The sequence below is a fragment of the Euwallacea similis genome, chromosome 14 (assembly GCF_039881205.1).
Source record: "Euwallacea similis isolate ESF13 chromosome 14, ESF131.1, whole genome shotgun sequence".
Taxonomy (NCBI): Eukaryota; Metazoa; Arthropoda; class Insecta; order Coleoptera; family Curculionidae; genus Euwallacea; species Euwallacea similis.
In genome coordinates, this window is record NC_089622.1 from 1,145,752 (window position 1) to 1,167,960 (window position 22,209).

General features: G+C 37.2%; 7 protein-coding genes across 11 annotated transcripts in view; 4 read left to right on the forward strand and 3 right to left on the reverse strand.

The window, feature by feature from the left end:
• LOC136413450 (probable protein phosphatase CG10417) overlaps positions 1-22,209 on the reverse strand; it is a 77,222-nt gene that overhangs the window by 51,611 nt on the left and 3,402 nt on the right. For 2 of the 4 annotated variants that reach the window (XM_066397020.1, XM_066397016.1), the window contains exon 10: positions 21,601-22,171. In XM_066397020.1, the coding sequence (XP_066253117.1) occupies positions 21,980-22,171 (192 nt within the window). In that variant the 3' untranslated portion in view covers positions 21,601-21,979. Of the gene's footprint in view, positions 1-21,600; positions 22,172-22,209 lie in introns of those variants that run through there. The other 2 variants (XM_066397017.1, XM_066397018.1) reach the window with 2 other exon arrangements.
• On the forward strand, positions 222-2,610 carry Scox (Synthesis of cytochrome c oxidase). The gene is made up of 5 exons (XM_066397070.1): positions 222-395; positions 1,490-1,697; positions 1,760-1,957; positions 2,014-2,222; positions 2,348-2,610. The coding sequence occupies exons 1-5, from the start codon at positions 321-323 to the stop codon at positions 2,495-2,497; spliced, it is 840 nt and encodes a 279-aa protein (XP_066253167.1). The 5' UTR covers positions 222-320; the 3' UTR covers positions 2,498-2,610.
• On the forward strand, positions 2,659-5,999 carry LOC136413486 (general odorant-binding protein 72-like). The gene is made up of 7 exons (XM_066397072.1): positions 2,659-2,775; positions 2,833-2,908; positions 3,977-4,029; positions 4,328-4,363; positions 4,548-4,662; positions 4,724-4,794; positions 5,898-5,999. Exons 1-7 carry the CDS (start codon positions 2,710-2,712, stop codon positions 5,913-5,915), a joined length of 435 nt encoding a protein of 144 aa, XP_066253169.1. The 5' UTR covers positions 2,659-2,709; the 3' UTR covers positions 5,916-5,999.
• RhoBTB (Rho-related BTB domain containing) lies at positions 7,000-13,852 on the forward strand. 2 transcript variants are annotated; one of them, XM_066396864.1, is made up of 9 exons: positions 7,000-7,133; positions 9,381-9,527; positions 9,892-10,080; positions 10,216-10,488; positions 10,924-11,046; positions 11,095-11,325; positions 11,378-11,914; positions 11,968-12,201; positions 12,539-13,852. In XM_066396864.1, the coding sequence occupies exons 2-9, from the start codon at positions 9,423-9,425 to the stop codon at positions 12,830-12,832; spliced, it is 1,986 nt and encodes a 661-aa protein (XP_066252961.1). In that variant the 5' UTR covers positions 7,000-7,133; positions 9,381-9,422; the 3' UTR covers positions 12,833-13,852. The 2 variants fall into 2 exon arrangements, with proteins under 2 accessions (XP_066252961.1, XP_066252962.1); XM_066396865.1 differs by having other exon boundaries at positions 7,029-7,133; positions 9,349-9,527.
• Positions 14,466-16,006, reverse strand: LOC136413451 (eukaryotic translation initiation factor 3 subunit G-like). The gene is made up of 4 exons (XM_066397021.1): positions 15,760-16,006; positions 15,137-15,350; positions 14,952-15,083; positions 14,466-14,893 (listed from the first exon to the last, which is right to left on the reverse strand). The coding sequence occupies exons 1-4, from the start codon at positions 15,898-15,900 to the stop codon at positions 14,520-14,522; spliced, it is 861 nt and encodes a 286-aa protein (XP_066253118.1). The 5' UTR covers positions 15,901-16,006; the 3' UTR covers positions 14,466-14,519.
• Positions 16,980-19,719, reverse strand: LOC136413484 (nitric oxide-associated protein 1). Its single transcript, XM_066397069.1, has 6 exons — positions 19,015-19,719; positions 18,489-18,963; positions 17,819-18,184; positions 17,507-17,765; positions 17,229-17,449; positions 16,980-17,169 (listed from the first exon to the last, which is right to left on the reverse strand). The coding sequence occupies exons 1-6, from the start codon at positions 19,702-19,704 to the stop codon at positions 17,006-17,008; spliced, it is 2,175 nt and encodes a 724-aa protein (XP_066253166.1). The 5' UTR covers positions 19,705-19,719; the 3' UTR covers positions 16,980-17,005.
• On the forward strand, positions 20,274-21,873 carry IFT20 (intraflagellar transport 20). The gene is made up of 3 exons (XM_066397025.1): positions 20,274-20,457; positions 20,689-20,843; positions 20,898-21,873. Exons 1-3 carry the CDS (start codon positions 20,337-20,339, stop codon positions 21,009-21,011), a joined length of 390 nt encoding a protein of 129 aa, XP_066253122.1. The 5' UTR covers positions 20,274-20,336; the 3' UTR covers positions 21,012-21,873.

The following is a 22,209-nucleotide window of genomic DNA, read 5'->3' on the forward strand; positions in this document are numbered from 1 at the left end:
TCTTATAAAGAAAGCAGTTTCAAAAAATAGAAATAGAAGCAGTATAGGCACCCAGATGCCAATTTCATCATTATGCAGCATTGCCACAATTATATTCGGTGCTAATGGGTGGTTTGGACTTGTCTAACCCCAAAAATATGGAGTTTTCTAATTTTCATAAAACTTAACCTTAGTTTATCGGAATTAAATTCATTTTTAATTCAGAAGTCAAATAAGATGTATTAATGCAATAAAACGTTAAATAATTGGAGGCATAATAAGTATATACAAAAAAAATTATTGCCAGTAATTTTAGTCACCTAATTTTTCATAATTCGAAGATGTACAGAAACTTTGCGAATGTTTTTAAGGGCTTCAATCAAGCAATACACAGTAGGAAACCTTTCTATTCACAGGTATATTTTAAATACATCTTAAATCTATATATAATAAAACCATCATTTGTGATCACCTCTAAATAACAGACTATTCTTTAGTCGTGAATTTAATAGTTAAGAATTTTTAGTATTATGGCTTCTAAATAAAGAACTCTCTATATCCCAGGAGCACATAGTTTTCTCTTCACCGATATATATTAAAATATGCGTCAAATTATCTTTTACCTTTTTCTTTTATGGTAAAGCCATGTAATTGCACATTGTTAAACAAACTAAGAGTAACATTTACCCTTTAGTAAAGGTTTAAACAAAAATCCTTGTTAATCATGTGATGACGAACTTACCTCTATCTTCAGAGTGTAAGAAATAATAGTTATAAAGAGAAAATTAAAATATTAAAGTTTATGAAATGTTAGAATGCAAAATACGTAAAATGCTATAAAAATTCCTCACCTCAATCGCTAAAAAATGATACAAGTCATGTCATAGTTTCAAAAGATTGATTGTATCTAATTTAAACTGTCTTGTGTAAAACTTTATTATTTGTGTTGGTTATCAAAAGATATGTCTGAGATATAAAGGAAAAAAGAGCAATTTGTCTCAAATTATATAGAACATATTTACCTCTTAATAATAGATGTCCTCTTACCAAGTATTAGATGTCCTTTTATCTGTTTAATACTTGGTTCCCTGCTGCATGTGCCGATTTGGAATTTCTGGCAATCTATGGTTCTATGTATAGTCTCACCTGATCATAGACATAGACAAATTTCAGTGAGTAGCTCCTAGAAACCGCCAAATGCAAGATTTTGCTAAAGTTACTCTCGTTACAGAACAAATAATTATTTAAAAAAAAAACCTTAAAGCCCTGTATTTTGAAAAACGTCAACTTTTGGATTAAGGCAAATTGAGCTAAATCGTCGAATATCGACGGTAAGATTCAGTGGTAGAGTTTTGTACAGACAATTTGGAAACACCCTGTATAATTAGTAATATTATATTCCACAACATCATAATTTGCTATCACTCCATTCATACCTTTATTTATCACACTTAAATTAAAATCAGTCCATAAACGGTATGCGGAAGCTATGAAACACAGTTTTGTGCAGTTTCAGTACATTCCTAAACAAACTCTGAAAACAGAAATTCCCAAACTTGACCCAGTAAGACACTACTCTGAAAAACTTCCAAAGAAACCTAAAAGGAACTGGGGCTCGGGATATGGGCCTGTTTCGTGGAAGAATCTGGCCATTACCTCAACTCTAGGTGGATTACTTCTTGCCTTCATGTTGTACTTAAAAAAGGAAAAAAACGCAGGTTAGCTAGCAAAAGAACTCATTAAAAAGGATATTAGGAATTCAATTGTTGTTTATGCACAGCAATAGAAAAAGAGAGGACAAGAATGTTAGGCAAAGCTGCGATAGGTGGTAAATTTGAATTAGTGGATAGTAGTGGGAAATTAAGGAAGAGTGAGGATTTCTTAGGATATTGGGTTTTGATATATTTTGGCTTCACCCACTGTCCAGATATTTGCCCTGACGAATTAGAGAAGATGGCAAATGCCATTGATATTTTAGGTAATACGTACAGAATATTGGGTGTTTTGCGTTAAGTTAAATCGTGGGATTTATAGATAAAGATGAAAATGAGATAAAATTGCAACCCCTGTTTATATCTGTCGACCCAAACAGAGATACACCAGAGGTTGTTGGCAAATATTGTAAGGAATTTAGTCCAAGATTGCTTGGTTTAACTGGAAATGAAGAACAAGTTGCGAAAGCTTGTAAAGCCTATAGAGTGTATTTTAGCGCCGGACCTAAGGATCAAGATAGTGACTATATTGTGAGTATTTTCATTATGTGGCAAAGGTCGTGATATTAGAGGGTCGATGTCTGTGTTGAATGATGAAAAATAAGTTGTTCTTCATAATGACACCTTTTAGCAGGAAACTTTATCCTCAATTTCAGGTTGACCATACCATAATTATGTACTTAGTAAATCCAGATGGCGATTTTGTCGATTATTATGGGCAAAACCGAACTTCCTCCGACATAGTTACATCGATTAAATTACACGTTTCTAAATACGCGCACAATAAAAAGAATCTTTTTTCTTAAAAAAATCGTTAAAATTATTATTTATTTGTCATATCCTCTTGTGTTTTAACGTTTGCAATTAAACGCTAATACCGGGCATTTATTTAATTAAAAAAATTTCCTGTTTATTACTTGTTTTGTCTTTTAATACCCATTCCGCCTTATTTATATAAGTAGTTTAACTGGGAATTCCCCCAAAAAGTTATTGGGTAAGTGAGCGGTCGGCTGGGATTATGACCATGAAGGCGTGGTGGGTAGTTTTTGCTGCAAGTATCGTGGTTGAAAGTGTTTATTGTGCAGTAAGTATTGGGGACGAACTTCCATTTATTCGGAAGTTCTGAGTTGGTGTTTTACAGATGACTGAGAGTCAAATGGCTGCCGCTCTAAAGCTTATCAGGAACGTGTGTCAACCGAAAAATAAGGCCACAAACGGTTAGTTGTGAATATTTGTTGATAGGGAAATAGTTCTTTCATTGAAATTTAAATTTTGGACGAAATAATGCTTTAATTTGACACTTTTATCGATGAAAAACCCTGTCAAAATGTGGGTCTGACTGTAAAACTGAAAAGAAGGGGATGCTATTCAGTTAAGAACTGCTCGTTTCTTTCTAGAATCAAAGTTTTCTTTCGTGCGCACTTGTTATCCATTATCGATGTCAGATTTCTCTATGATAAATGGTTTAATCGACCCCCTGCGTGTCCAATTCACCACCTACAGCGAGTTTTGTTTGACGATCACGCCTCTGACTATTTCAATAAAAGTAATAATTAATGCTCATTTAAATTATTTCTATTTTTCAATTTGACATACTGAATTTCCACCATCGGATTAGTTTCTTAACCGTTGAGATAAAGTGCAGAGAGCAGAAAAATCCTAAGGAATTGGCAGTATTTGCCTGCGTGCGCATTGGCCTTGAAATCCATAATTGTGTGATTGGGTCACGAGCGATATTAGCCCCGCCTCCAACAACGACCACGAGCCAACTGTCGTTATCCAAATTCTAAATCAGACGTAAATGGCTGCGCATAAGAAAAATAGAATTCTAGTGGATCTGGCTATTACACCTATAGCAAAAAGAAAATATTCATATTATGCAAACCTTATTGGATTTTTCACATTAAAGTGCACTCTTTTGTCTTGACGAAGGCAAGGGGCTATTTACATCGCTTGGTATAGGCGGTGGTGTATGTAACTTGACCTTTATGATAAAAAGGACATGGACAGTGATGATGAAACTTCAATAAGTGCAACTATGCTTTTCCCTGTACTTAAGATCAGCTAATAAGCTGCCTTATTCCATAAGCCTTTTACTTGACTTTTTCTTCAAAAACGCCCTGAGAGTAAGAGGTAAAGAAAATTTGCAATAATCTGAAATAGGGGAAACGTTGCGTATTTTCACTATAGTGAAATTGAAAACATTCTCATCCACATGCCATGCTTCACGCTTAAATTTAAGCTTGAAACTATTTTACTTAACCTTTTTATCTTTTTCTTATTAGAACAAATAGAAGGAATGCATAAAGGTGACTGGAATCAAGACCAGAATGGCATGGTAAGTTGCTCCGCAGCTGCCTTTTCCAGCAGTCTAAAATGCAATTTCACGATAGAAACTTCTAAATTTGTTTTACATCCAACTAAATAACCCTTTTCTTGTTCAGTAAAGTCAGTAAAGAATGAATGTTTGCAATTCGTGAGAACTACAAGAAGTTTCGATTGTTATGTATTTTGCAGCTAGTTTATTGTCTTTTCTCCAAATTTCCAAGGATATATCACTACTCGATGTATCGTGCCTAATTTAATAAAAACGCGATGTGCAGTTATATATTAATCATAAGTTACTTATTTTACAGTGTTACATGAGCTGCGTACTGGGGTACTACAAGTTGGTAAGCACAAATGCACCTAACATCAAAATAAGCACGTTGAAATCTACACGTATACGGGGTGTTCAGCAATAAAGGTTTTCGAAATTAAATTCCTTTGCCCTTGAAGCATTTCATAAGGGAAAGCACTCGAGGCACATGCAAACTTTTTCATTTTTGACTAATGCGTTACATGAATTATTCTCAGCAACTGCCAGACAACTCTTTCGATTGGGAAACTGGGGTAAAAACCATAGAAGCACAAGCTCCGCCATCAATCGCTCAAATTGCTTTGGTGTCTGTAAAGAATTGCAAAGACGCAGGTAAGCTAAATTGAGGGAATATGTTATTCCTTTTGTTCATTTCTAAACAAATAAATTCTAGTGAAAACTTTGAGTGATAAATGTAGAGCTGCATTGGAAATAGCAAAGTGTATTTACGACCAAAATCCAGAGGTAAGTTCGCGATTATGTAAAACTGGCGCACAAAGTGAACGTATTTCTCTAGGTGCACGTTTAGACTGACAAAGGTCGCTTTTAGGTATTATAAGTAATGCTGGGATTTGAACCATCACGAATGCAATTTTATCTATCTAGTAATGCGTAGCTAACGTACACATACCGGGTAACAACAGAAACTAGCTTTTTTGCTATTTCCTACGAAAATCCGAAGTTTAGGGCACTTACATTGGTGGCCAAAAGTAAATTGCCAAACCTATACATAAAGAATTTTTCTATCTCAAAAATTTAAAAACCATACGTGGCCAACAAATTTATTAGTGTATATGTTCAAATATGAACATTAGCTAGAGTGGATGATTATATCACTAAAAGGAAACGAATAGGGTGATTGTTTCTCTTACTTAGTAAATTTTGAAAAATGTATTTGTCAATTTACATTTGGCCACCAGTGTATGCCAAGCAACATTACAAATTTTTCTGGGTGAGTCTCAACGTCTTGTTACTTCCGGTTTGACCGCACTACTCCTAATTTTTTATTTTTAGATGAGACACCCTGTATATACTTTTGTGAATGCATCAGATAATCTTGTGGTTTCACCAAATGTTTTAATGGAATTAAGTTTTTTTATTTAATTGAAGAATTTGTGATTTTGGACTGCGTTACATTTATTATCAGATTTTGGAATTTTTGGTGTCACGGAGTATATGAATGTTTTCAATTAGTCAACAGACTTACGCCACTTGCATTATTATTATTATTTTTTTGAAGTGGTATTGTAGAAATTTTGGAGAAAATAACTACGAAAAAATATCGACTTTCAGAGCTTTTTCCACGATTAGAATCTAAATCAAAACAATTTATGAAAATAAATACAGAGTGTCCCAGGTAAAAACGAAGAGTTAAGGTCACTTCCGATCAAACCGCAAGTAACACAATATTCAAAATTATCGGCAAATTGTCATGTATAAATGCCCTAAATTCCAATTTTTTATGGTAAATAGAAAAAAGTTACGGGGTGTATCCACTTTACGCTGTCACCCGGTATAGGGCCTTCCATCACAGGTCTAAATTTTTGTTTATGCCTTTTCTTTTTCAGAAATACTTTCTGCCTTGAGAGGTTTTCTGCCCTAACGAATCTATAATATTCCTACTGTGGGACTTAGTACCTACTGTGCTAGTACTACTGTCTGTAGCAGATTCTCTTCTAATTTTTGACTTTACTTTTTTGTAACTTTGCTCGTTATGTAATATATCAGATCAAAAGCAGTTAAAAAAAGGGCCAAGCTAAATGCGATAAACAGTTTTTTCACGTGTATGCAACACACACGTGCCCAAGGTGAGTTAGAGTTATTGAGTCAAATGACTATGTTTTATTTTCAAGCCGCCCTGGAAGTGTGTCACCTTATATGAGGATATTTAGACCGATGGAGGTTCCCACGCTCATCAGATGCGATGCCCAACATGTCGATATAAAGCAGGAGTACCTCACATTCCTGCGTAGCTCTTTGTTCAAGACGTTCGCAAAGGTCTCGAAATTTCTTTGCGAATTCTTATTTAAAAAAAAAACGATTAAGCTTGATCAAAGAGGGAGGGGGATGAGAGGGGTGAGGAGGGCGGGAAGGGGGGGGGGGGGGAGAAGGGATTTCGGGAATCTGGACGAAACTAAAAATCGACTCACTACCGTCTGCTTAGTGGCATAAAACTGGATCATTTTCCGTTCAAAAATCTCTTAACGCAAATTTGGCCATCTAGAAACGTGGACGAATGAATCGCCGCCCATGTCTGGGGGGTTCAACCTCCTAAATGAACTTCACTCGACCCCGCTAGCTGCTTTTGACGTCACGCGAAAAATCAATCGCGAAAATCCATTCCGGGCTCATGCCAAATTCTTTTCACTGGAAACGTCGTCCATTATCCAGACATCACGGGGCGCCCATCTGGGTAATCTCAGTGGTCGAATTAGCCTTGGCACGTTATGTCGCGTTTTTTTTTCGGCGAGCAAGAATCGATTTTAATTGTTTGTTGATCCAGGCGGGAAGAAGAAGGGTGGTCGCCGGATGAACGGTTGCTTTCAGGGCTGCGCCGCGTTGTCCATTAAGGAAAAAAGCTCTACGAGGAAAGTACGTCCATCTAGAGCAAGGCTGTAATAATTCGAACGGTAATAATCGAAAGCTTACCTACGTCACCGCTTACCGCGCCAGTCGAGAGTCGTAAGTCCAGTGGAGCGGTGTTGTTAGTTTATTGTGCGAAGTGTGTCGTATATGTTCCGTTGAAAGCTCTCCTATACACATTAGATGTTTCGGTACTACGTTTCCTGCTTAAACCGATGAATGTAAGTGGCATTGTACCATACCAGGACCCTCGGTCCAGGCCGCGTCCCTATCATCCAGCATTTTATCGCTTTCCACCGTTAGAGCACGCCCTTTTTGCCATTGATGCGACTTAGCTGCTCTAAAATAAAACGGTGATTTTGAGCATAACCTGTTCAGATTAACGCGAATCTCGGTTCCGATCTCGGACTTCTTCTATTCGAGTAATCCAAAAGGATGACTATTGAAAACAAAACAATTAACATATAACGAAGCGACTCTCATCCTCTATGGCTATGACATAGTATTGAAATTAGCTTTGTTGAAGGCTGGTGCGTAAGTGCCACAATTTGGGTTCCTATTAAACAGCTAAATGGGCAGAGATATTTTTGTCGTGGTAAACATTTCTATTTTTAGGCGGTTCTTTTCTATTATAAACGACTGGCGTTGATAATTCATTGTGAGCGTTTTAGGGCTAACGAACGAACCTTGTGAATTAAAACCTTGGTTCGTGTTAAGTCAGTTCTTGAGCTGACACACGTAACTCCATGCGGGGTGGCAATTCGCAATCAATTCGGAATTCTTGGAAGCCGATAATAAATCAATGCCAGCGGAATGCAACCACGGTTTTAATTTAGATCTCAATAAAGCATGGAAGGCTGGATATTCCCAGTGAAGGGAGTATGCCTATCCCCCATTACCCGTCCCCCGGTCGGGGCCTCAACTTTCTGACTTCAAACGCAAGCAAGTGGGCATTTTTGCGTATTTGAAACGAACGCAACGTTTTCTTTTCAACGAGGACTACAATCCGACATTCGGATTTAAAATGGCGCCGTCCGAGGCATCTCGAGAAAAATCAAAAAGGCGTCACATTTGAAAATTTTTCAAATTCGGCTCTAGTAAGTCTTTTGTCGATTTCGTTTATTATAAGATGGCGCAAAACTTTCCATTTGAAGGAAAATTTCATGTGGTAAAGCGATGCATTTTGTGTCATAATAATGCAAGCGCGTGTTTACCTCCAAAGAATGCAGCCCCAACAAATGCTGTACCGAGGAACACGAAGAGCATGTAATGTCGGTTCCTGAAAATTCCGAAATATCGCTTCACAAAATTAAACAAACCATATGTATCCCAAATCAACAATTATTAGCTTTGTTTTACCCAAACAAAGGTACTCTTTAAATTTATAATTTGTCGGAACTCCGACCCGGTTATGGCGAAAGACAAAGAACTTTTTTACGAATGGTACACATGAATATGTACGTATAACACGAATTTTTTGCATAAAAATATTCACTGAATGAGAATCAAGCGATTACATGAACAATGGATTTTCAGGGCAAAAATACCCATTCCAGGACGCTCTTAATACGCTGGTCCAGGGGTAACTCTCATGCTTACAAGTTTGCGCATCACCAACATCGCTTTGGGTTTCACGTCTATGTTGGAATATTTGATACTTGATTGAATGAAAAAGTAAAGGAAATCTAAAAAATTGCTCAAATTACTTAATGTGATACATAAGTCGATTTTCAATAAAAACCAGGACCGTATTTACAAGAAAAAAGTTGATAATTATTGTTGACAAAGAAATTATAGAAGGAAACCAATACTTAGATAAATCTTATAACAAAATTGCACTAGAAAATTGGTTTCATCTTTCATTCATCCCCTACCACAATACGAAGCCATTTTGCTTTTTTGTAAATATTTGTAGCGTCGCCATTTTGAATCCTAACATCGGTTTGTGTTACTATGGACATTAGTTGTTTCGGCAATGTCAAAGCAGTAATATGTACTGTGACGAAAGACGAATTTTCCAATTATTATTTTTAAAAAGCGACGAAAATGGCGCCTCTTCAGTACACCACCATTTTGAATTTTGAGCCTTGGATGATGACGCCGTCCGCGTCGATTGTTTTCAAAATGTCATAATTAATACCATCACCGATGGCCTGGACTTAAACTTAGCGATTGTTTTTCAAGGCCGTTGTGATTTTTTTGAAAACTATCTTGTTCGCTGAAAATTGTTATTTTCTCCTCTTCCCAAATGCTCATAAAAGCCTCCGTTTTGCACTTAAAATCAGAAAATTTGGCTCATCACGTACACGTAGCAAAAACATCGTCAGATTAGAGACATACCCACCAACACTCGCACAGAATGATCACAAATTCATTCAACAAATTCACAGGTAAATCTATTTCCCAGGTACACTTTCTCATGGCTATACTTAACAGTAATAGCTCATACAGTATATTCTTCGCCGTAGGGGGCCACAGTGTGATGGATGTGAGAGTCGTGCTCTTGGGGGATGGATAATGAACAACCCCATCAGGAGTTGGTCAAGTGTGTGGTGGTCGGGGATACGGCTGTTGGAAAAACACGGCTAATTTGTGCTAGAGCTTGCAACAAGCAGGTAAGTTTCTATCTTAAATAAATTCATTTGTGCGCGTTTACTTCGGCCCTGGTTCTGTTCTATTATTGAATCAGTTTTATTTGATGTTCCATTATTCGTCTGTACTAATGGGGCGATGATAGATGCGTGGGTCCGAGGCAGATCGTTACCAACAAAACAATTTTATCATGTTTTCCTAATGTATATGCCTCGAGGGATAATTTAGTGAAATGGCTTCTGGGGACCTAAGGGAAATTACATGTAATACGTTATATCGTGCGCCTTGCTTTGGGCCACAAAGGGTAAATTGGCCCCTCGATGAATGTGACATAGCCCATCAATTTAGCTTTGAATTAATGGAAATTATTGTCTGCTTTTTCTACAGGTGTCGTTAGCTCAGCTATTGGCAACCCACGTCCCAACAGTATGGGCAATCGACCAATACCGCATTTACAAAGACGTCCTGGAACGGTCCTGGGAGGTTGTAGACAGCGTAAATGTCAGTCTACGACTGTGGGACACTTTCGGCGATCACGAGAAAGACCGCCGATTCGCATACGGTCGTTCAGATGTAGTAAGCAGAAATAGTACTTTGGTAGAAAATTCTTGTCCAGGCCTTAGCCTCGGACACGGTGCTATTTTACCCGAAATCTTCGTGGTTGAGCTCCAGAATCTGGCACCTCCTATATACATGTTTTTGTTTATTTAGGTATTGCTGTGCTTCAGTATCAACAACCCGGTCTCGTTGCGCCACTGCCGCTTAATGTGGTACCCGGAGATACGGCGATTTTGCCCCAACACTCCCGTACTGCTGGTCGGCTGCAAGAACGACCTGCGGTACATGTACCGCGACGAAGCGTACTTGTCGCACTTCCGAGATCGCAGCCCCTTTGTGAGGGCGACCCGCAAGAGCGACCTCGTCATGCCGGACGAGGCAAGGACAGTGGCCAAGGAACTGGGTCTTTATTACTACGAGACATCGGTAAGCATCGAAGGTCCGCTTGAACGCGAAATGTGTGCGTGTTTACGTTTTCTTCTGGAGAAACTCGAACCAAAATCCACTAATTTTTCCTTGTTCAGACTTTTGGAAAAGATCGAACTTCCCAAAGGAGTTCCAAATTAATAGTTGGCCATAAAAGCATCCACTCAAAACGCAAACTTTGCCAATTGGTCAGATCGCACGATCTGTTGTTATTCCACACCGCCAAACATTAATTCCCTGCTACAGCAACTACGGTTGTGCATGGTCAATTGACTGGTCAATTACTGGTCAATTGGCTGAAAATAATTTGACCGGTATTTGATTGGTCAAAATCTTGTAGCTGCGAAGTTAGACGTCTGGTTGCTTTAATAACTTCATATGTGGCGCTGTTATGGATATTCGATTTGCCGAAATATTGTGTTCTTTTATTTCCAGGTCTTAACTTACTACGGAGTTAACGAAGTGTTTGAGAATGCAATCAGGGTTGCACTCATCGCAAGAAGGGCACAACGCTTCTGGATGACCAATTTAAAAAAAGTGCAACGTCCCCTTTTACAGGCAAGTTCGTTCCCCTAAATCTGCCACCTCCGTTAATGGCGGTTTTAGGCTCCATTCAAGCCGCCACCTCCATTGAAGCCTGAAGTGCACGTAAGCTCTAGCCAGTACCCAGAACAGTTGGAACATCTGTGGCTAAGCCGGGCTCACACTGATGTAGTTCTTATAGTGGGCTCGATGGGATTTCCTGCGCACAGATTTATACTTGCAGCCAGTAGCGGGGCTTTCTGTCGTTTGCTGACTGTTGATTTAATGGCCCGAAGCACTAGCGATTCCAGTATGGTAAGGATAAAACAAATGGCAAAGGAATATTTTATTTATTTAACTACCACAGGTGAGTTCTTTGGGAGACTTCGCAGATGAGACTGAGTGTCTGGTGAGGGCTGAACAGAAGACCTGCAAGCGAAGGGCCAGTTGTCAAGCTTTGCCTACAGCGAGGGAGTTGGAGCACCCTGCGTTTCAATGCATTAGGAACGTCCAGCCGGAAGGACAGACTGTGGTCACTTTGTCCAAACTTGTGACCCCCAGTGCAATGTTGCAGTGCTTACAATTCGCCTATACAGGCACCGTCGATCGTAGCGCACTTAACTTAGAGGAGACACGTGAAGCTGCCGAATTCCTAGAATTGCCTCAGCTCTTAGTTCTCCTAACCAAGCACCCTTTCGTTGCACCCGACCCACCTGACGAAATCTATGAGAGTTTCTTGAAACGTAGGCTTCAGGACATTTGCTTGGACCAAGGCCTGTTCGCCGACGTCATCTTCGAGCTGGACGATGGGGTGTGCACCGCTCACAAGTCTATGCTAGCCGCCAGATGCGATGTCATGAAAGCCATGTTCAGTGGGGATTTCCGCGAAAGCCAAGCGAAAGTCGTATGTTCCTGATGCATGCTCTTGCCCAAACAGTTATAGTGTTTTGTCCGTAGATCGAGTTTCCGGGTGTTCGCGAATACACCTTCCACAAATTATTATGTTTCCTCTACACCGATGAGGTGCCTCCAGTTTCCGCTTCCAAATGCGTGAATATTCTTGAATTGGCCAACAGGTTGTGTTTACCTAGACTAGTTAATTTGGTCGAGAAACGAGTTATTGAGGATCTGGAGTGCTTACAACCCTCGGAGGCGATCGAACAATGTTTAAGACTTCTAGAACCTGTTAAGGTACGTTAAACTCAATTTTCTTAAGTGGGGAAAGAATGGCAGTTTTAGACCAATTTAAGGCGTCATTTAGTTTATTGAAAAAGTTCATGGCTCTTAACTAAATCCCATTTTTCACAAAAGTTTAAATTACTTTGCTTAGGTACATATGAAGCATCTAGGTTTATACAGGCGCTACCCTGTACAAACCTACATTGTTAGAACTATGGTCTCTCGCGAAACCACCGGCACGGAGCTATTTACGGCGCACCAAAATCGATAAAGCGCGTCTCTTTTTACATTTGACGAATTGAATATCAGACCGATCAAGGTAGGGAATTCTACAACAATTTTGTTTTAGTTGCACAACGGACATCAACTAGCCGACTGGTGCATGAACCATCTCTGCATCAACTACAACATGCTCTGTCGCATGTCTCCACGAAATCTACGTCTGTTACACTCGGATAACCAGGCGTATTTGGTGGAGCATCGCTGGCCACCTGTGTGGTATCTCAAAGACTACGACTACTACCAGAAATGTCTGGCGGAGCGCGACAAAGAGTTGAAACCGAACGAGCGCAACAGTTCGGGGTGTCTCTGCTTCTCGCGTAAATCTGAGTCTGATCCTGCCCTCTCTACAAGCAATCTTTGATATAATTAAGTACTATTAGGTTCCTCATAAAGTAGGGTGACAAAATTGAGTTACGGCATGCGGTCGTCGGAACATATCGACTAGAGTATAGGTAACAGTACTGTATTAGTAGGAGTAGAGCGGGCGTAGGCCGGCTACGATTAGTAACATAAGAGAATTTCGATTCGAGGTTTATTATTTATTGTGGGTTACTTTTGTCTACAGAGATGAGGTGCCTAACTTGGTATTTTGCTCACCTTGCTGTTAATCGTATGGCGTAATTAAATATTTAGTGGATATTTTGTGCCCAATTAGTTGATAGTAGCTGGCATATTATGATTGTCGACAATGAATCTTCTATATGAGGGATTACTTTATTTTTTCACCATTCTTACTTATTAATCTTTTCTATCTTGATTGATATGCAAATTTTGTCAATAGTGTAATAATTAAGAATATGTCAATTATATTAAATGAATGGAACATATTCCGTCATCAAAATGAAAACAATCCTGTAGACTGTAACAAGATCTGTTTCAGCAAAGAGAAAAATCGATTTCGGATTATCAGAAATATGCGCAGTATACCGGTCGGGACTTCTTCACATATTTCTAATTGCTTCTGAGGATCCGGAATTGGTTTCTTTTACAGCTAAAACAGAGCTACGATATCACAGAAATGGTCAATATTTTACTTTGAATGAAGCATAAAGTAATTTCGTCCATTTTTAAAGTTAACTACAAGCAGCCACACAGAGAGAACTAAGAACAATCAAAAATCCAGCACATCTAACGTTTACCTTAAAAATGGACGTATTATCGAACCTTATTGATAAGTCATGGTGAATTAAACACAATAGATTATTAAACAAACTTGGTAATTACAGAACTTCCGGGTTATTAATTTTTCCGTTAATCTCATATAATACATTATCGAAAATAAAGTAATCCTGCTAAAATAAGTGTCAGGTGTCTGTATCTACCTTTTGGACAACAACCAAACCTTTTTATAACATCTACTTTAATAAATCACTTTATTCTATTTGCATTATTTTTTTGCGCTAATAATTCTTACCGGACCTTTTCAGGAGTCCCCAGGCAGGAAAGGAATACATAGAAGACGCGGTTAATCTGAATAGGTAGGTATGTACTTACAGGTAGAAGACGTCCCAGCTGCGAGCAAACAAGTCCGATTTTAAAGCGTAAAAATATAGAACCGCAGCACTTTGGATTTGAAATACCTTTCTATATGGGAATCTTAAGAACCTAGAATGTCACAAAAGGAATGAAAACATTCAGGAAATCGTGGACGAAACTGTAATTGAAATTACCCGATTAGACCATAATTATGGCATTATTCAGACAAGCATCGCAAACTTTTCAAGACGTTATAGGCACTGCTTTGAGAGCAATGAGGGTCACGTCATACATTTAATTTTTTAATGTTTTAATTTAATTTCGTTAAGTAAAATAGAAATATTATTTTGAGGCGATTTAATCTTCCGTAAATTAAAATACATGTAGATAGAATAAATATATTATACACATATTTAACTACTGAAATTTACTAATTTGTCGTCTATTACCTACCACTTTGAAAGTTGCAAGAACTTAAAATCAGCAAGCATAAGGAACAACGAAAACAAATAATACCATTTAATGGAATAATATTTATTGTTTACAAATAAAAGATGATTTTTCATAATATATTACTGGTTATTCATGGGTTTTGACCAATCTACCGTCAAAATAAGATGATCATAACCATGACCATTTAACCTAGCAATGGCAATAGCAGCATCACCCTTAAACTTAAAGTGAATGTAGGCGAATCCCTTGCATTGGCCAGTCTGTTTGTCCTTGGCCAAAAACAACTTATGAATAGGGCCAAATGGCTTCACTAGCTCTTCCAAGTCCATTTCAGTTGTTGATTCACTAAGGTTTGCTATGCGGATAGCAGAATAGTTGTCGTCTCTGCGAGCCATATTGGGACCATCAGCTCGCTTGGCACCGCCATCTCTCAAGCTTGGAGGTACATATTTTGAACCGCCTGGTTTGTTGGCTTCTGCAGCAGCAGGCCCAGCTAAATATCAAAAAATAACTTAGGGCTATGTCACAATAATATGGTAAATTATACATACCACCAGTAGCTGCAGGCTTCTTATCATCAGGCAATTTACCTCCAGCAAGAATTGTGTCTTTCCAAGGGCACTTGGATGTCCAATGGTCACCACCGCAGGTACGGCACTTTACTACATTCTTATCTCCCAAGGCTTTAAGATATTCTAAATTAAATTCAATTCATTCAGTAGCCACTTAGACAAACCTTTCAATTTATCAAGGCCTTCATCCTCAGGTTTATTGTCCTCTTCTTTACTTGAGATGAACTGCATGTATACATCTTCTCCAACTATTGTTGTGGCTGGATTTGGACCCAATTTATCATCAGCAGATTCGCCAAATTTCTTCCAGGTTTTTCTCAATGCAATCGACTTCGAGACGATACGTTTCTCAATTTTGTATGTCCGCACAATTTTTACCTATAGTCAAACTCAGTCTTAACAGTTAAATGAAGAGTTTTAGTACTCTAATAACATTTTGAGTTATGGTGTAATGGCTTTTATGTTGCCATTTTAGTCGAATGAAATGAAATTGGGGAACTCGAAACATGCAACGAAATTGCTGTATAAAATTTTTTGAGCGATCAACATCACCAAAATTTCATTTTCACATTCGCATATTCCTATAGAATCAGGAAGCTTATTTAATTCATGTGATTACTGAGCTCTGGACGTAACAGTTAAGAGCATCCACTATACAAATAAATTAAGTGGAGTTTAGGCCTTGCAGCTGGCACCAAGGTGGAAAATAGGTAGAAGTAGGGTTATGTTCGTACACTGTTAGTGTTAAAGGAATCATAAATAAAGGATTTTTTAAGTACATCATTACCTTCTTATTGCCCTCAGTTTTTTGATATTCTGTAACTATTTTTTGGCCGTTATGAACGACCTCTGTGGAAGGGGGCAAAGAGCCCTCTTCTAATTCCACTTCATCCGCCCAGCTGGACTTGACCTCCTCTACTGCCGGCATTTTCACTATTGGAACGGATGGATCTGATTTAATATTTTGCGTGTTAAAATAGCACTAAATTGTGTGTAACAAATATCGAAATTGGATCAATGAGATTAGAGTCAAGAAATAATAAAAAAATATACGTAAGGAAAGGTAACCAACCACTAAAAGCAGTGCGTTTGCTTTTGCAGTCGGAGGCAGTGTTGTCAATTTTTGAACTGAAATAGTTGCACGGTGCTAATAAGATGTGGTCCAAAATCGGCTAGAGGCCAATTTTGGGGCAAAAAAAAACAGAAATAGTATTTTTTGTTTAAGCAATCAGAATTATACTTGTAAAACAATTACTAATACGATATACCTAGTTTTTTATGCGCGGACTAAGTCACTGGAACGGCTCTCTTACTTTTTAGGAGTGCTTAAAAGGGTTCATTAAAAAAACGCCCCCATCCCGCGTCGCCTACTGCAAGCGCTGGATGTCATATAATCATTGCTCAAGCTCTTCGCGCTCCACATTGAGAGCGAAAAAATTAATGCATCAAGGATAAAATAAGAAATTTGGCTGATGTAAAAGCAGCATCTCGTTCCAGGAACTGATTCTTTCGAACACTGACAGCAGCTGGTGCGATGTTGCCTCGTGACGAAGTTACGAATGTTTTTTTTTACTACTAGCTTTAAAAGACCATTATTCGATCTTTTGAACTCTCAAGTAGTCAGTTAATCAGTTGAATAGCAAGTTAATAATGACACGTACATGACTCATTATTTAGTTGGGAAACTAATCTTCCCCAATGACGTCATAATTCCTATTCTTTTATTTATGGTTGACTGTCAAATGAAATGTCAATGAAAACACGCCTTTAAGAGCGCGCATGGAGAAAAATTCCTTCACCTTTTTGGCAAGAAATGAACGTTTGATTATTTTTTAAATCAAATTTTCTTAATTTGGATAATTACTTTAATTCGATTCACCGTCTATTTATCCGTCCCCACTAGTCATTTTTTAAAAGAATTAGTAAAATTTTTAAAACATCAAATTAAATAATTAACATCGTTATAATCCATCGTAGGAATCTATTGGTTTCAACAATAAAACACTGTTAATTTAACAAAACTTTATATAGGACTAAATAAACCTATGTTTCTTATAAGCGATGCTCTCCTTTAGTCTACTCCCCCGCAAAGTTACCGCTTTCGGTAGGATACAGTCCCGTATATGAACTCCTCGTTTCTGGGGCGTCCAAGCTTGAAATTCGTAGTTGGCCAATCCGCAATTTATCGCCACCCAACCTGGACATTTAGCCCAAATATGAATAATAATGCACTCAACATGTTCAAATATATCTCACCAGCATTGGATAGAACTACATCATAGCTGGATTCTCGTATAGATTTCCCGAAAATTTTAAACGACTTAGTCAGCTCTAAACCCGGCCACTTTTCTTTGCGATCTCCTTTAAAGACTGGCACCACAAACAAGTCACTTCCTAAAAGCTCTTGATAAATAGAATCTGCTTCTTCAAGTTTGCAGACTGTGATTGGAAGAGAATTGGATCGAAACACCGTTAGCCTGCAGCACGATATTTAGTTGTTTAGTTGCAGTCACAAAATCACTGTGGAGGTATACCTTATGGAGTCCTTTCCTTGAACATAGTCCAGCCGAGCTAATCCTGCGATAAATAAAGAAGTTTCAGGTTTCACGCAAAATGTTTCTGCTCTGATTATCTCTCTGGGGAGAGTTTGAACAAGCTCCTCTGTCGTGAGTAGATGCAGAATTTGATCAGGATGCACCACACCTGGCGTATCATAGCACCATTTTCCGAAGGCAAATTCGGGGCTTTTCTCATTTATTCCCAACTTAGTTTGTCCTGACATGTTAAAACTCCCTTAAAAATTTACGTTTAATTCAAGTTATTTTACAACAAACTCTTAATTTTACCTTTAGTGGAAAAAGTATCTAACTGTTCAGTCAAAGGCGTCAAATGGTCAACAGTTCTTTCAACAATACCCACCGGTGTTGCATATTCTGCCTTATTCCATCTCAACAAAGTTTCCTCATTAATCTGTTGAGCCTTTTTTTCAATTTCCTTCAAATTTTCTAAACGTTTATTGCGGGCGTACAAACGATAACCTGAGAATTTCGTGATTGGGAATTTGAGCAGGTTTAATGTCGTACCAGGCCATGGGCTAGTAGTAGCTTTTTGAATCAGATCTACTGCTTGAATTTTGCAGAAATCTGATTTTAGCAATAAGTTGAAAAGGCTCGATTTGCCTACATTTGTAGTGCCAACAATGTAGACATCGCCTGTGAAAATTGATAGAAAATATTAGTTAATTGTTCCAAAAAAATGTAAAGAAAAATTAAATACATCTCCAAATAAATAAAACATTTATATTCATAAGAAGGGGCAGATCATCACTGGAAGTATTTCAAGAAAATTTAGAGAATTATTTGACCAATTAATGCTGCTTCATGGTATTTTCATTTTTTTTGCTGCAAATTATGCAGTGAGGACCTAAAATCCGCGATTCCTCCATTACTTCTTTATTTTAAATGTTACCCAATATAGATCTATCCTTTAACAATTACTACAATGCATCAAACTTACCTTTGATTTTCATTTCATGTAAAGATGAAATCAGCTTTTCAACCCTATATCCTGTTTTAGCAGAAATAAGCTCTACATGCTTTATATTGCTACTACCAAAGCCACTCAATCTTAAATTATCAATGAGCAGCTGTTTGATTCTTTTAAGGTAATGAGGATCATCTTTAGGCAACAAATCTACTTTATTCCCCACAACAACAATTCTGGATTTTGGTCCAACTATATCTGCCATTCCAGGCCATATAGAGCATGGAAAATCTATTAAATCTACTAACAGGACCACCAGGCTTGAATTAAAAGATATGCTTTTTAAAACTTTAGGGTAATCATCTGGTGAGACTCTCACTTGCAGGGCTATGTTGTACTCCTTTAGAAAATGACAGCGTTGGCAGAGAATTGACTTTAAACTTGCCCCTGCTGATGTGAATGAGTTTTTGAAAATTTCTGATGGAATATAACCTGGTATAGCTGCATCCTAAATGATGTTTTTTAAAAATTGTTCAAATATAATAAAAATGAATCTTACCTTACAATGTAAGTATGCACCACACCCTCCACAAGGTGTTCTACTGATGGGGCATCTTGGATCTGTTGTACCAAAGTTTATATTTGAACTTTCAGTTTGCCAATCAACTAAGGACTCATTTTCTATATCTTCCAAGTCCCGTTCATAATTTTCATAATATGTCATCCAGTTGTCTGGGGTTTTATCTAAGATCTCTTTCTTTGCTTTCATTTCTTCTTTTATTGTATTAGTGTCAACAGATTTCTTTGGTTCGGCATTGTCTTCTACTTTAGAGCTTATATTAGTAAAAGGAAATTTTGAGATATAATCTGGGTTCTGGGTATGCTCATCAAAATCTTCTTGATGTGGTTGTGAAGCAGTTTTACTATTATTACAAGTTGATTCTTCTTCAGAAAAATATTTTAAAGAGATTGGTAGAGGTTGAACAGTTTGCAGTGCAGTCTTTACTTTTTGCACAAGCTTTCTTTGAATTTGCAATGTGATAAGGTTTTGTTGATATTTAATTCTAGGTTTGTTCCAATCAATCACACTATTGTACAAGAGTTTTTTTTCGTATTTCTTGATAAATGTCTCTGGAGAGTCTACGCCATCCTGGTCCAATTTTGCGTTAGTGTTTTTTAATGATGAGGTACAAATTCGGCAGTTGTTTTGGCTTAAAATGTGCTTTTGTAAACGCTTTAACAGGAGCATTTTTCTAATCTCTTTGTGGGTATTGAATTCCAATGAAATGCAGTGAAACACAAAGTTAAAAAAATTAAATTTGAATAAGTAAATCACAAAATCAAAACATGATTTTATGAGGTTAAGGTAACTTCATGATTTTTTTCTCTATATCATATCAATAACGACCATAAGAACTTATGTATCAAACAAAGAAAGACATGCACGTTTTACAACTATATTATTTCAACATAGTAGGTTTAATGTTATTTTTGGAATTTATCAGGCATAGCATTTTACACCTAATCACCTATTTTACAGAATTTTTATCTATCGAAACAAGAGTGGCAACGTAGCACTTGTCATGACCGGCATCTTTTCCCCTTTCTCGTATTTTCCCTCTCGTTGAACTTGAAATGAGACATCTTTGATTGCTGTTATTATTTAAATATAAAGCAATTGTTAAAAATTCAAATTGAATCAAATTTAATTCTTTGTATTTAGAAGCACGAGTATATAAAAAACGCCCCTCTCACAATGTTGCCATATTTTCACATAATCCTTTGTATGGAGGCAAAACTGGGTGGAGATGCTTCTAGTGTATTCGTTGCTATGGTTACCTATTAGCGTTGTAAACAAACTCATCCAAAAAGAATAAAAAAATGTCTGATCTTCATTCTTACGGAATATATTTCAATGAAATTGATAAAATTTGTATTTTAGATCCAGAAAACTATAAGCAGACGAACGATTTGAAGGAAGAATGCTTTATTTATGTAGAAAGTAGGTAAATTTATAAGATAATAATAAGAATGCACAGGTCCTTAAGCAACCGTTCATTTATACAAGAACCGCCTTGTTTCTTTTGTGCCAAATTTAATATTAGATTAAATGACACAATGTGCACATCTCCAAGTTGAAAATAATGTGATTAACAGGGTGTGCAAATTACAATCTGTGGCAGCACTAAAAATATTTTAAAACATAATTCTAGTTTCCTTCTCAATGTTTTAGAAATAGACGAATTCCAGAGAATCGCCCATAAATTTATATCAATGGTGGAGGAACTGAGTCAAAAAATCGAAAAGCAAAAAATCAAAGCCATAGGTGCCCGAAACTTGCTCCAAGGAATGGAGAAACAAAAGGAACATAATCAACAACAATTACACGTAAACCGCCTGCACTTTCAGTTTAAATTAACAATTTTTGTATTATTCTTTTAGGCAATAATAAACGAGGCTTCAATGGAGTTGGAAAGACTAAAGATTCAAGTTAACTCGCTGAAAAAAACTGAAATGGAGCAAAATGAACTGATAACACAATTAACACGCTATTAAAATTCTACTAAATAATTTATTCAAGTACAACAAATAATACAGTGGTAAAAGTAATTTGCGTTTAGAAAAATATCCTATACATGGTTGCTACCTAGAGCTGCAATAATTTAACGTAGATATCTGTATTCTCCAGAAAAGTATGATTAAAATATCAGTGAAGGCAAACTAGACACTTCAAAATGCATGACTAATTATTGTATCCTTAGGTTATTACAGTTGTCTACTATCTTGTTCTACAGTTTTATTTTTTTGCCAACAGGTGAGACTTAATTTGTAGCTTAAGTTTATTCTTTCATTTCAGCTACGAGCCGATTGGTGCCTTAAACCCACATTGACGTTATAACTACTCAAAATAAATATTGATTAAAACCCTGATTATAGGATTGTTAATAGAAAACCCTTATGTTGAGGTATTTCTTGTATATGGAATCGTCGCATATCACCCCCATGTAACCCGTAAACCACGACAACCTTTGCTTTTTATGTGAGGTGCACGTTATTTGTTTTTTGTTTATTACATAGGTACTGAAATAAACAAAGCGAAATATTCAATGTGAATTCCATAGAGTTATAGTAAACGGCAAATAAATAAACTAATAATGTTTTAATTGTTCATTCTGGAAACACATACAATAAGGAAAAATTACATCAAACCATGGCCTATTAAGGGACTAGGTAATAGATATTAGAACATAAATGGAATTGCCTAAATTAAGAGTTAAAAACAAAAAGCGAAGGAAACGATAAAACTTAAAAAACTAAAAGTAATTCCTAAAATATCATAAACGCTCCCAAGATGCATCCCTTTCAGATTATTTAATATTTCCTTAATACTTTACCCTTATTAAATCCGCGTTCTTTTCTGTAAATAAAATAAATCACGTTATTTGCAGCTGCAAGAAATTACCTCAGAGGTACTTTACACAAAAATTGTCCCTCTACTTGGCTACAGTTGCAGAGGGACTTTTTCATGACGAAGTGTCGATAGATTGGGGCTCTTCAGTCTTAGCACGTTTCGCTTCGGTGTCTTCGGAATTTGAGGGCTCTGGACTCATCAACCGCTTTTTCAATGTTGATTTAAATTTGACGATTATTACGGTCATGTTATCGCAGCCAGTTCCATCGCCCATTGTATTGGGAGCCAGACAGTGATCGAACATCTAAACATAGAAAGATGTTCAGGATTATGATTGCTTAG